At 39.3% G+C, this 14,269-nt stretch overlaps 1 protein-coding gene across 2 annotated transcripts; it reads left to right on the top strand.

The window, feature by feature from the left end:
* The first annotated feature begins 990 nt into the window (after positions 1–990).
* LOC104599774 (peptidyl-prolyl cis-trans isomerase FKBP13, chloroplastic-like) lies at positions 991–13,864 on the top strand. Of its 2 annotated transcripts, XM_010262474.3 has the most exons (5): positions 999–1,495; positions 1,844–1,936; positions 13,231–13,291; positions 13,403–13,471; positions 13,623–13,864. In XM_010262474.3, the coding sequence occupies exons 1-5, from the start codon at positions 1,145–1,147 to the stop codon at positions 13,685–13,687; spliced, it is 639 nt and encodes a 212-aa protein (XP_010260776.1). In that variant the 5' UTR covers positions 999–1,144; the 3' UTR covers positions 13,688–13,864. The 2 variants fall into 2 exon arrangements, with proteins under 2 accessions (XP_010260777.1, XP_010260776.1); XM_010262475.3 differs by lacking the exon at positions 1,844–1,936 and having other exon boundaries at positions 991–1,495.
* Positions 13,865–14,269: the final 405 nt, after the last annotated feature.

The following is a 14,269-nucleotide window of genomic DNA, read 5'->3' as shown; positions in this document are numbered from 1 at the left end:
TTTCAAGGTTCTTGGATCTCGTGTATAAAGAATTTATATAATCTAATTTCTGATAATCAACTTTTTCTGAGAATATTATGGTGGATAGCCATCGCCTGCTATCATATTTGATATGCTCGAAATGAGAAATGTTTCATGAATAGACAAATCTTGCCACAAATAATCATCAATATTGTTAACCAAACTTTACAGCAAACCATGGATTCATTAAATGAACCCACAACATACTACTGATTTAATTATCTTTTTCTGATGCAGGGAAAATTTTCAATTCCTTATTTAGTTTTGGTATTATTATCCTATCTAAAAATTTATCCTGCCTAAAAATTATTGGAGGCCAAACTAATCAAACTACTTCTGTTGGCCAAGCTGAATTATTTGCGATTATGCAAGCTTTAATGGAGCTTCACAATTGGAATTACGAAGAAATATGTATAAGTTCGGATGCTCAACAAATCGTAAAGGCTTTGAAGAAAAAAGCAGATCTCCCCTGATCCTGCCAATTGCTTTTGTCTAGAACCAGGAATTTAATTTCGAACTCTGTTAATGTTAAGTTTTATAATGTAAATAGAAACTTTAACTGCCCTGCCCATAAGGTTTCCGAGCTAGCTAAAACTCACTCCCAGTCGTTTTTTGTCTTAAATGATTATTTTGCTAGGATCCGTAGGATATAATTATTTTATCTTCCAAAAAAAATCTAAATAAATAAAGTTAGTTTCCTTTCAAAAAAAAAAAAAAAAAGAAGCTTTTATGCTTGAGTCATTTAAATTAGTGGGGAGTCTAGGTAATGGGGAAGGGGTCCACCCTATACGTGTAGTATGTGATATCAACCATTGGATGAATGTAATCATCCACTAATGGATATTTTGATTTTTGGACAGGGCGATTTTTCTGACATGCCCGCCCATTGGATGGGCGGAATTGCTCCGGGTCATATCCTAGCCTGACTTCGTGGCATCATGGACCTCACATTATTAACGACTCTCTCTCTCTCTCTCTTTCCACTCCATGACTCCAGAACCAAGGCCCCGTCAGGATTTGTTGCCTTTCCTTTCCTGCTTCTCCCGCTCTATTTATATAATTATATCTAACAAAATAACAATATATTGAGGCCTATCTCAAAGGAAATTTTTGGTTGGAGGAGATGAGCGCGTCAGCGTTTGCACCCTGGTCTTGCTGTCTCAAGAAGCTAGGCACACCCAGAAGAAGAAGAGACCTCGACACGACAGAACCAACAACAGTAACAATCTCAACCCATCGCCGCCATGACAGACCCCCTCGCCCTCTGCAACAGAAAGAAAGCTCCAGGTTGTCAAGAAGACTAGTAATCGAACTCGGCTTCTGCTTGGGACTAGTCGATGCTTTTATTCAGCAACCACGAGAAGGGTTCGCAGCAGAATCACAGTGCGAACTCACACTTGCTCCTTCGGGCCTCGCCTATTGCGATAGAGTAGTTGGGACTGGTCCAGAAGCCACCAAAGGCCAGCTCATCAAGGTAACTCTGTTTCTAATTATTTCATGTTTCTCCTAACCAGAATAACATTCCCGCTCTCACTGCAAAATTTTCTTGCCCAGTTTGCCATTTGTTTGATGTAATGTCGTCCAGATAGTTAAAATTAATGATTACCAGACGGGCATTATTCCACCTTCCAGCAGAATTGCAATGTTGTATGCAGACAAGTGAAAACTCCGATTTCTTTGAAGATGAATGCTTTATTATTATCATTTACTATTTAGATTCATTTTAAATCATCATATCATGTAGTTTGGTTCTGGAATGTGATTAAAACTATGCACTTTTGTTGGCTTCATGATTTCTAAATTCGACCGATGCTGTATATAGGCACATTACGTAGGAAAATTGGAAAATGGGAAGGTTTTTGATAGCAGCTATAACCGTGGGAAGCCGCTTACTTTTCGAGTAGGTGTTGGTGAGGTATACCTCTCTCTCTCTCTCTCTCAAAGAATCAAACCATTGCTTTAAAAGCGCGTGAGGTTTCGTGATTCTAAAATCCTTCTGTTGTTTAATTTTACATTAACTGCTTCTATAATGTATACGGAAGACAGTACCTGAAACAGAATGTTTCACCTGGTTTGGTGGCGCAGAGGTGGGTGGGTGGTGGTAGACTAAATCTAAATGAATTCACTAGATGAAGTGATGAACACCTAGCATACAACATGAAGGTGGTTCGGTTATATAATAATTGCTTAAGAATCATATCATTATTTATTAGAGATAAATAATTGCTTTAATCAACCATTTGAATGGCTCCTACAAGAGCTAGTAACTAGTAATTAATGCAAAAAAAAAGATAATAAATTGAGCATATATAAATGAAAATTTCTTTTTGAAAAAAAGCACTTGTTATGAACAATTATTCTTAATAGAAAGATCATCAAATGAAATTAAGAACATCATAAGAAAAATACTAAATCAATCAATATCATATGATAAATTCTAATAAATACAAGCATCAAGACTGCTATCAACTTTGAACCCTAACAGATTTCAGGTTCGAAAAAGGAGAAAAAAGGTATAGAGGAGAGAGGAGAGAGGAGAAAGAGTAGAGAGAGAGAGCAGTAGAACACAAGATTTGAAAGGAATGGCATAATCTGAATGTTCTGCCGCCGCCACTTCTATTTAGTGTTTATAGGTTATGCTAGTTACATGAAAGGACAAATCTGCCCTTGGTATTTACATAACACATAAAACAATATAAAATTGAAATATAAATAACAACTGGAGTAACAGATTGACCATTAGCTAACCCTAGGATGACTAGGGCACATTCTACCCTATGGGCAGAGTGGGACCACGACTGTGGGGCCCACATCAGTGTTCTCTACACTCCCCCTCAAGTAGGGAATAAATGTTTATCATTCCCAACTTGGATAGATCCATCTCTAACTTCTTTCTTGAAACGGCTTTAGTGAGGATATCTGCTAGTTGCATATTGGATGTGATGTAAGGAAGGCATACTTCTTGAGATGAGACCCTCTCTCGTACAAAATGTCGGTCAACTTCAATGTGTTTGGTTCTGTCATGCTGCACTGGATTATGCGCTATATTAATAGCTGCTTAATTATCACAATACAGCATCAGGGGCTTCTCATACTCAATACCCAACTCCTCAAGTAGAGATCTCAGCCACTCCGTTAGCCATTGACCTATATTCTACTTCAACACTAGATCGGGAGACAACACTTTGTTTCTTATTTCTCCAAGAGACAAGATTACCTCCCACAAGAGCACAATATCCTGAGGTAGCCCTTCTGTCATCAACACTCCCAGCCCAATCGGCATCCGTATAGACCTCCACCTTCATGTGGTTATTGTTCTTGAACAATATACCCCTACCCGAGCATCTCTTCAAGTATGATAATATTCTTTCTGCCGCAAGAAGATGTGTGGTTCTAGGAGAATGCATGTACTGGCTGACAACACTAACAACATAAGTAATATCTGGCCGAGTGAGGCAGAGATATAGGAGCTTTCCTACCAATCGTTGGAACATAACCTTGTCTTCAAGAGGCTCCCCACTCTCTGCACTAATCCTGTGGTTCTGTTCAATGGGTGTATCCGCAGGCTTGACACCTAACTTTCTAGTTTCTGCCAGCAGATCTAGGACATATTTCCTCTAAGAGATAAAGATCCCCTGTTTGGATCTAGCAACCTCAATACCCAAAAAATACCGAAGTACACTAAGGTCCTTCACCTCAAATTCTTGATGAATGAGCTGTTTAAGGGACTCAACCTCATGGCTATCATTCCTTGTCACCACAATATCATCAACATATACTGCAAGTAGTGTCAAGGAGGACTCTACCCTCTTGATGAATAGAGTATGATCTGATTGGGCCTATACGTAACCGAACTTCACAAGGGATAGTCTGAATCTATCGAACCAAGCCCTAGGTGACTGCTTCAAACCATACAAAGCCTTGTTGAGCCGGCAAACCTTCTTACCTGTTTCTGCATCATAGAATCCAGGAGGCAAACACATGTAAACCTCTTCATGTAGGTCTCCATTCAGAAAAGCATTTTTCACGTCCATTTGGTATAAAGGCCAAGTGTGACTTGTTGCAAGGGATAATAGGACTCGAATGGTGGTCATCTTGGCTACCGGGGCAAAGGTCTCCAAGTAATATATACCATAAGTCTGGGTGAACCCTTTTGCAACTAACCGAGCTTTATACCTCTCAATGGATCCATTTGCATTGTGCTTCACGGTAAATACCCATCTGCAGCCAACTGGTTTCTTTCCTTTGGGCAGATCAACTAGCTCCCAGGTGTTATTTTTCAACAGGGCATCCATCTCAACCTGCATTGCATCTTTCCATTTTGGGACGGATAGGGATTCTTGCATTGTTCTTGGAATAGGGACATTGGCAACGGAACTAAGGTAGGACCTGTAGGTAGGAGATAAGTGATCATAGGATAAAAACTGGGAAATACAATGGGCTGTAGATGTGGTACAATGTCGTTTCCCTTTACGGACGACAATCAGAAGGTCAAGGTCATCTGCAGGAGGTGAAATAAAAACAATAGAGGAAGTCTCTGTGGGCCCTGGGACTGTAATACCTGGACTTGGAGCTGCATATGAGATTGGAGCTGGCCTGGACTGCTAATGATCGGGATCAACCTGCCTACATCGCCTGTGATAGACCCTCAACTCCTGATCCCTCTGACCACCCTCACCATTGCAGCTCTCATCGGCTAATGGAATAGGTAAAGGAACTCCCCACTCTCACTGCTCTCCCCTTGAAGAAAAGGACTCAAACCCCCACTCTCACTGCTCTCCCCCTGAGGAGAAACCCGAGGATAATAGGGTGTCTCCTCAAAGAAAGTGACATCCATGGAGACAAACTTCCTCCCTAAGACAGAATCATTGCAACAATAACCCTTTTGAGTTTGTGCATAACCAAGGAAAATGCATTTGCAGGCCTTGGGTTTGAACTTGGAGTGATGGGGTCCGAGAAGCTGAACAAAGCAGGTACAACTTAATGTTTTAAGGGGAATAGAAAACAACTCCTCACTTGGGTATAGAAGGGAAAAAGGAGTTCTCATATCAAGGACCCGAGAAGGAACCCGATTAATAAGATATACCGCCGTGAGGATAGCATCACCCTAGAAGCGAATAGGGACATTGGAGGTAAACATAAGACTTCTAGCCACCCCCAAGATGTGCCTATTCTTCTTTTCTGCAACTCCATTCTACTGAGGTGTATGAGGGCAAGAGCTCTGGTGTATAACCCCATGATTAAGAAGGTAAGATGCCAATGGTTTAGCAAAGTATTCCTTTGCGTTATCGGATCTAAGAACTTTGATCTTGGCATCAAATTAGGTTAGGATCATTTGGTGAAAGTTTTGGGTCAGGGCAGGAACCTCATCTCGTGAACGCATGAGATAAACCCAAGAAAAACGGGTATGGTCATCAACATATAACAAGAAATATCTGTACCCACCCATGGAAGGGATGTGATAAGGCCCCCAAACATCAATATGCATAATATCAAAAGAATTATTACTCAATAAATAAGACTTTCTACAATGTTTAGCAAACTCACAACTTTCACACTGCAACTGAGACAACTCAATAGACTCAAATAAAGCAGGAAACAGACTCTTTAGAGACCGAAATGACAAATGACCCAATTGGTTATGCCAAAGCATAACCGGACTCACACTCTGAGAAACAAATGACATCTTCTCTATTGACTCTTCCTGACGAGACCTCTCCCCGAGCAGATAGATCCCATGTCTCACGGCCAGTCCCAATCACCTTCTTCGTCTCCAAGTCTAGAAAAACACATCGGTCAGGGAAGAAGGTTACTGAGCAGTTCATATGCTTGGTAATACTACTGACTGAAAGAAGATTAGTATCAAGCTTAGGAACGTGCAAAACAGATGACAGGGAGATAGTATCTGATAACTTGATGTCACCCTTCCCAGAAATAGGAACCAGGGAGCCATCAGCAATAGATACTTCATCCTTACCAGAAAACAAATGGTAAGTGGTAAACAGTGAAGGCAAGCTAGTCATGTGGCCGGATGCACCTGAATCTATTACCCAACAAGGTTCAGTAGTACCTGGAGCTGAGGCATGGTAGGCTGAAGCTCGAGTACCTGAATGTGCGAAGGCAGATGTGGTAGGAGCTGATGGTGACTGCGGTGGCTGAGCTGAATTTCCAACTTCCTTTTCTAACTGTATTAGGGCAGCCCGAACTGCAGCTAAGGTCTCTAAAGGTGTTCCTCTTGTGCCAGATGAGGATGCTGAATTAGTGTTCACGGCCACATGAGCATTGCCCTTCTTGCTTCTCAACTTTGCCGAAACCAAGTGAGGATGCAGTTTCCAACATGTTTCTTTTGTATGTTTGGGTTTCTTACAATGTTCACATACCACATCCTTTTTGTCTTCCTTCCTCCTGTCCTTCTTTGAATCACCCCCTGATTTGGGTTTGACAGCTACAAAGGCTGGTGTGAGAGGCTGAGGTTGCATCATAACTTTCCTTCTGGTCTCTTCACTATGTATTAAGGAGTATGCCTGAGAGAGAGTCACACTATCTCTAGTCAAAATTTGTTGCCGTACAATATCATACTCTGAATTTAGGCCTGCCAGAAACTCAAACACCCGGTTTGTCTCGACCTACTTTCTATATATCTGTGCATCTTTGGGACCCTCTCACTCAAGAGTCTTGCAAGGTAGAGAAGTATACTGAAATCGGTTTATCTCCTTGTTTAAGGTTTTTCACTTCAAATTTCAATTCATATGCTCTGGCAAAATTAAGGGGTTGGGAATAAGTTTCTTTCATAACATCCCATATCTCTTTAGCTGTCTTTGCCCACAAGTAATTTCAGCTAATATGATGTTGCATTACACAGCCATGTCATAACCAAGTAGTTTTCTTGGATCCACTTGGTATACGTAGGGTCTCCCTTGAGGGGCTCTTTCACATCTTCCAAGAGGTACCCTAATTTACCTCTTCCCCCAATAGCCATCACGGCTGATTGGGCCCATTCCAAATAGTTTGATCCATCAAACATTACAGTTGTAATCTAACCACCTGTCTCAGAAACACTACCATAACTGTTGTTCCCAAAACTGCCTTCTACCTGATTTTTAAACTCCATCTCGGTCAAGTCTCAAAAAACAGCACTTGGACTACCAATCACAATCAAAACAGTGTAGGACCAATCTGTATTCACAGTGTATGTGCACAAAACAGGTATAAATCTGATCTGAAACCAACTAGCAAACACAACAGCAGCAGTTCGTACAGTTCTCACCTCTTAAGAGAGTTCAAAAACCCCAAAAGGATCTGAAAAATCAGCTTAGAAGCAGGTCTGATATGCTTGGCAGAATTAGGGTTTTAATCAGTCCTTAAAGAAAACATTTCTGTTGCACATTCCAAGCAGTACCGTACAGATAGACTTGCAGTAGAGTTAATATGAAACCCTAAAAGCTGATCAATGCTAACAAAACTTGATGACAGTTCTAGGTAAATCGCAAGATTCATTCTAACATTAGGGCTTGCCACAAGCTTATTAGGGTTTGCCGCAGGAACACTTTCAAACCCTAGAGTAGAAGAAAAGAACCCTAAGGTAGTTCGTCCCAACAGTAGGGTTTGCTGTAAAACCCTAGAGAATAGAAGGGAGAAAACCCTATAATGGTTCAGCTACCCTTTCTAGATAGGTCCAACCTATCCTCTCTGATAGTACTTCTCTTGGAAAATAAATAACTTACAAGAAAAGAAATGTCCGTTGCCTTCCAAGGTTACCCGAACCGTAGTCTTCTTTGATTCTTCCTGATCACCAACACTCTACAACCATGACAAGTCTTCAACAACTGCTAAACTCTCTGGCGATCTCCAAGAATTAGTCCACGAACTCCACTTTCTCAGCTTCCAGCCCTAGGGGATTCTCATGTGGTCGGCTAGACTAAACTCACATGAGAAACCCTAACCTTGTTCTGATACCAAGTAGATGTTCAAGACTGCTATCAGCCTTGAACCCTAATAGATTTTAGGTTCGAAAAAGGAGAAAAAAGGTAGAGGAGATAGGAGAAAGAGTAGAGAAAGAGCAGTAGAACACAAAAATTGAAATGGAGGACATAATCTGAATGTTCTGCCGCCGCCACTTCTATTTAGTATTTATAGGTTATGCTAGTTACATGAAAGGACAAATCTGCCCTTGGTATTTACATAACACATAAAACAATATAAAACTGAAATATAAATAACAACTGGAATAACGCCCCTATAGAGAGTATATTGGGGTTTTGACCGGTTTAGGGGGTGGAGGAACATTAAACCAACCGGCCTCTTGAATTGAATTTGAAAAAAATAAAAAAAGTACCGATGTCCAATATGCCCCCTACCAACGTATCGGGCATATCAATATTTAAAACCTTGCGTGAATTAGAAATTCAACATCTCGGACTCGGATTTGGTTATGGTTAAACCTCAACTCGGTTTACACCCCCTCACTTTAGGTTGGTGTTTTCTAAAGTTTAAACCTCAACCTAACGTTTAATTCGATCGGATCCAACTTTTTTTTGGTTTTGCGTTGACCGTGGTCCGACAAAAGTTGCATTTCAGTTTACTTCAAGTCCGGATCTCCTCTTTACAAAACACTCCCAACACCCTATCAACATGCACTATGAGACTGAGACTCATCATAAAAATAGGGGGCTGGATCTGCTCATAACAAAAAACTGTTGCAACACATTCCAACATAATATATGTCCACACATCACATGCATGGTGGATCATAGTCTCATGATGGGTGCTAGTTTTATGGTGAAATGTGTGAATATAAATCATGTTGGGACCATGTTGAGATAGCTTTTATTGTGAACAGAATCAGAACGGAAATCCCTCAGAATCCAAATTAGAATGAGAATCTTTCAGAATCTGAATCCAATGGTCTATTCTTATAGTCTATTTGGTTTAGATAGATGGGAATTGGAATCAGTTAGGATGAGATCTCATTCCTAAGAGAGGGGAGGGAATTGACCATTCCCTCTAATTGAAGAATGCCATTCCACAAGGAATGAGAATGAGATTTAGATGGGAATTGGAATTAATTGGGATGAGATCTCATTCCTTACATTCTACCCTACGGACAGAGTGGGATCACAGCTGTGGGGCCCACATCAGTGTTCTCTACATTTTTCAAATGCGATGTTCTTAATCTTTTATGCTAAGAGATAATGCCTATCTTAGTATTGCTTTAATCAACCATTTGAATGGCTCCTACAAGAGCTAGTAACTAGTAATTAATGCAAAAAAAAAAAAGATAATAAATTGAGCATATATAAATGAAAATTTCTTTTTGAAAAAAAGCACTTGTTATGAACAATTATTCTTAATAGAAAGATCATCAAATGAAATTAAGAACATCATAAGAAAAATACTAAATCAATCAATATCATATGATAAATTCTAATAAATACAAGCACTAAACATCTTTGATGGAGAATTATGAATAGAACCAAAAGCTTTGATTCATGGTCTTAATATTTCAAATGGAGACTGGTAGCGTGTGAGAAATGGGGATGTGCCATGTTCTTATTCTTATAGAACAAGAACATGAGTTTGTACAATCCATGGGGGGGGTAGCATAGGTGGGGATTTGGGACAATACCTTTAGAAAACCAATAAAAATTTCTGAGGGGAGTGAACCATCAACTTCCCTAGAAAAAATGGCCCTGTGATATAATGGTAACTTACTAGTCTTTTGTTTTTCTATTATTCTACTAATTTATTTGTAGGCCTGCCTATTTGTATTATGCAGAGAGATTAGTAAATCTCCTAGTTTTATTGAGCCTCTTAAATGTTAAATCTTCTATTGGTGATCTATATTTTGGGGAAGATTGGAAGGAGCAGGTCATATATTTCTGTCACTCAACTAAGATAGTGATAGTAAGATCATAGGTGGGGTTGATTCTATAGTTTCCCTAAGATTTTCAAGGATTGACTATAGCATATCTAAGTTCTTTTCTTTTCTTTTCTTTTTTCTTTTTGGTGAAAGTAGTGTATTTATTATTTAATTCTACACTTGATCTTAGCTAAAAGGCTGAGAAAGGTTTATGTAGTATATTTAATTCAAACTCAGCTTATATGCCTTATTCTTTAAAAAAAAAACATGCTATTCTGTCCTTTTTGTTTAACGATGCTATATCTATCCTTGCTCACAACAACAAAGTCATAAATTTATTTTGAGTTTTCTAAGAAAGAGTTAATGTAGGACTGCAGGCCAACAGGAAGACCCTTTTTTTTCAAATCTTTTTTTTTTTTTTTTTTAATTTTGGGGGATGGAGGAGAAGATGGATCCCTTGCCTTGGGGGAAGAGTTTTGCATTTCTGTTTTCTTCATGATTTATTTACAGCCTTCTATTACAATTAAAATTGAAGGTTCCTTTATAATTTCCATTACAAACCAATTGGTTGATTTTGCTACTCTTCAAAGAGAAAAAGGTCAATTTAAATTGAGGCAATCTTGCAGCTTAAACTTTATTTGTTTATACTTTCTTTGTACACCGAAAAAAGAAAAACCTTTGTTTTTTACATGGATGATCAGAATAATTATAATTTCTTTATATATGAAACTAGAGTCCTTTTATAGAGGTTTCTTCATCTTTTTGTGTTCATCTTAGAAAAATTTGACTTTCCTGATGGTCCAAAACCTCATGCATCCAGAGGCCTTGAGACCTCACCTCATGTTTTCTCTTTAAACACTAACCTGAATCAATAGTCTTAATGGATACTAATGGATAATCCCCTTCCTTATCCCTTATGCTATATTGAAAAAATGGTAGGATCTATCGTATGGACGCCAAAAAGGTTGCGGAATGGGTGGATGAATTTCAAAAATTTCCTACATTTCTTCCAACTGGAAATCATATTCCCTAAATTTAGAATACAATATTCAAGGATCCTACTTGAACCATAACCGAAACAGATCTAAACCAAAAGACAAGGGAGGGATTATACCAGATCCAGAGAAATAATATCTCCCAAAGTTGGTGTTCACGCCTAGAGAAGACACCAAGATCCGCTCCTGCTGAAGATGGCACAACAACTGTGGAACGGAACCAGCAGAGTGCGTCTTACACACCGAATTCTTCAGAAGAATCCTCTGGAAACAATGAGCACCGAACTTGATCAGTTTCTTTTGGAAAACTGATATCAAGAACTGATATCTTGATTTCCTCTTCTCAAAGATCGAATCTTGTAGTGAATGGCGGCGACTGGAGGAGAACTCTTGAGATGAAGATGGCGAATGCTGATTCTCTTCTCTTTGGAGTGTATGAGATCCTTATCTCAATTCGCAGGAGAATTTTCTGCTTAAACCCTAGGTTTGAATTCTGTTAATCATCCTTAGGGTTTCTCCTCTATCTTCTTGATTAAGAAATCTCCTAATCCCATTAGGAGTTATCCTAATCCAAATCTGTATTTGGATGTGGATAATCTTAATCCTATCTGTAGATTAGGTTAGCCTACTCCTAATCTTATCAAGAGGTTACCAGATTCAAATCTGATTTGAATTTGGTCTTCAAGAGTGGATTAGGTTAAAAGCCCAATCCTTTTGCTAACCTTAATCTTAGATCCGCCCCATAAGTGGGTGATCACATCAGCTCAGTTTGAAATGGGCTTTTGGCCCATTAAGTAATCAATGCTCAATTAGTTTTCAATCTGCTGCCTAGTTGGGCTTCTTTGTATGGCGTGGGACCCAAGCATTGATCTACACACCAGCCACATGGGTTCGGCCCAGCCTTTATTGCAAGGCCTAGCCGAATTCACTGGAAAGCCCAACGAACCCCTAAGCCCATCATATGGACCCTATGAGCCCAACACTTACATTAAGTGGTCCCTGGGCCAAGCCATCTTATAAAAACCCAGGGACTGTGGGTAGGTGCAAGATTAGCCCATCAGGTATTATCCCAAATGGACTTACACTTAACCTCTCAGCCCATAATGATCAAACACTGCCCGACAAGAGAGGACATCTCTCTCGGCTGCAAGGAACAATGCTGCACTCTCTACTCACATGGATTCCAGGAATTAAAACCATTTGCAAACATTTTGAAACCATACTTAAATATATATCATATATATAAATTTTGCAAAACAAAATTCCAACGATTGAAATCAACTGCCGCCAGTTTGGTTTCCATCAGAGAGAGTGCATCCCCGATCATTACCTTTGTCCAACAAAGGGGCTGATCCCGTCACTATGATCATCCACTCAGATGAATTCTCAAATTATCCCAACATATCCAGGTTTTGACCCCCGCTAAGGATCTCACTGATTGGCATATCAAAGACAGCCTAATCCGACACCTAGTGCAGTACCATAATCGGGTCTAGGGGTCGGGTGTAACTTTCCATTTTTGCTCATCTATCTCCAAGGTCTAGGGCAATACTGGAAATCTGGTCCAGTTCAAGGGTTCAATTATCCTACACTGCATGTGCCTTGGGTCTCACCCTAGTGGCTGAGACAAGCCACCCCAACAATTGGCAGCACACCAGTGTCAGCTTTGGTAGGATAAATCTCCCCAAACTTATCCAATGGCTGTGAACATTCAAAACCAACACAAGCCTCATTAAGTGTTCAGTTTTAGGGTTTTACACAGAAGCATACCACTGAACATGAATCAAACATGTACTTCATTTATTTACATTAAATATCACGAGTACATCAGAATTGATTGAAGCTAAGGGCATACAAAAACTGTCCAACATAGTTTCTGTCCTTGTACACGAGGCTGATGGGAGTTGTTTTAGTAATTATACACTTTTGCATAAACATGTAAAAAGTGAATGACACGAGTAGATTTTACCATCTCTATTTATTTATTTTAGGAAGAACCACTTCCCTACTTAAATTGTATGTAAATACACACGCACAGAATGAATCATGAAGTCATGAAGCTGTAGTTTAATTGAATCATTGCAGGCAGCAAAAACCATGGATTCCTTGGTCTCTCTTTTATCAATATATATATATATATATAAACTCCTGAAACTCAAGCATATTGTTGATATATATGCACAGAATTTGGCATCATATTTCAGATAGAAGTATGTAAGAAGTTTTTATTTATTTGTTTTATGTAATTTGGAGACTAGTAGCAACGCTCTTGCTGTTTTTATATTTGATCAAGCTCTCTCCTGTCTGAGAACCAGTTGTTTGTATCTTTTGCACCAAAAAAAAAAATGTTTACAGGTCATCAAGGGGTGGGACCAAGGCATTCTAGGTGGTGATGGAATTCCTCCCATGTTTGCAGGTTTGATAATTTGAGATAGTTGAGAAGGCATTACCTTTCCAGTGTAATACTGTAATGTTATCTCAGGTACCACGAATTCTCAACTTTCGTCCATGTCCACTAATATTTCAGGAGGGAAACGCACGTTAAAACTTCCTCCAGAACTTGGATATGGCATGAGAGGAGCAGGGTGCAAAGGAGGTGAGCTTTCTCTTTAGTTTCAGAACTGTTATGATTACCAGTGCCTACGTGTAGGTACATCTACTGTTGATTTTTGAGATATGTTAAATGTATGAAGGGCAGTGTAAAGAAGTTTTGGTATGTCTCTAATATGATGTCTTTCATGGTACAGGTTCCTGTATCATTCCTCCAGACTCAATTCTTTTGTTTGATGTGGAATTCATTGGCAAGGCATGAAAGGAGATTATCTGGATCCAGGATTCTTGGATTGACCTAGTTATTCCAAAACAGCCCCCTTCCCTGTGTTTGTGTAACAAACGTATAGAACTTTACATACAAGTTGATAGCTTGTATTGCTACAACGTTATATTAAGGAAAAAGGCGTAAAAATAAGACCGGAAATTAAGTGGAAAGCAATGGAAAAATAGCCTCTACAATGCTACTCAATTAGCAGTTAGCACAAGTAATATTTGAAAACCTGGTCCAATGCCTGAATTTATTCTCAGCAATCGATCAATGCGAAAAACAAGGGAATAGGGGACACAGGACCTTGTGGGCACATGGGCAAAATGTAGCAGTTAAAGGAAAAGTTATGCAGGATCTGAAGAAGTGAAAAGAAAATTTAATATTTGACCAGTTAGATCGATGAACTCAGCCAACAAAGAGAGGCTACTTGGATTCTATGTATGGATTCTAAAAATTACTGAGGAGAGATATGGCTCATTCCCCAAACTTCATTAGTGTATGTATTCTATGTAATGGTTTATTTCAGAAGCTAATCTCAAATGTTTTATCATTCAAAATATCCTGCACAAAAGA

The sequence above is a fragment of the Nelumbo nucifera genome, chromosome 7, assembly GCF_055504915.1.
Source record: "Nelumbo nucifera cultivar China Antique chromosome 7, China Antique-T2T, whole genome shotgun sequence".
Lineage (NCBI taxonomy): Eukaryota > Viridiplantae > Streptophyta > Magnoliopsida > Proteales > Nelumbonaceae > Nelumbo > Nelumbo nucifera.
The sequence above is the reverse complement of the archived record's forward strand: the minus strand, read 5'-3'. Positions and strand labels throughout refer to the sequence as shown.

Excerpts from the sequence above, each read along its gene's own strand:
- LOC104599774 (XM_010262474.3), top strand. The coding sequence starts at position 1,145 with ATGAGCGCGTCAGCGTTTGCACCCTGGTCTTGCTGTCTCAAGAAGCTA. Across the intron at positions 1,937-13,230 it reads TTCGAGTAGGTGTTGGTGAG|GTCATCAAGGGGTGGGACCA; the intron begins GTATACCTCTCT and ends AAATGTTTACAG. Across the intron at positions 13,472-13,622 it reads AGGAGCAGGGTGCAAAGGAG|GTTCCTGTATCATTCCTCCA; the intron begins GTGAGCTTTCTC and ends TTCATGGTACAG.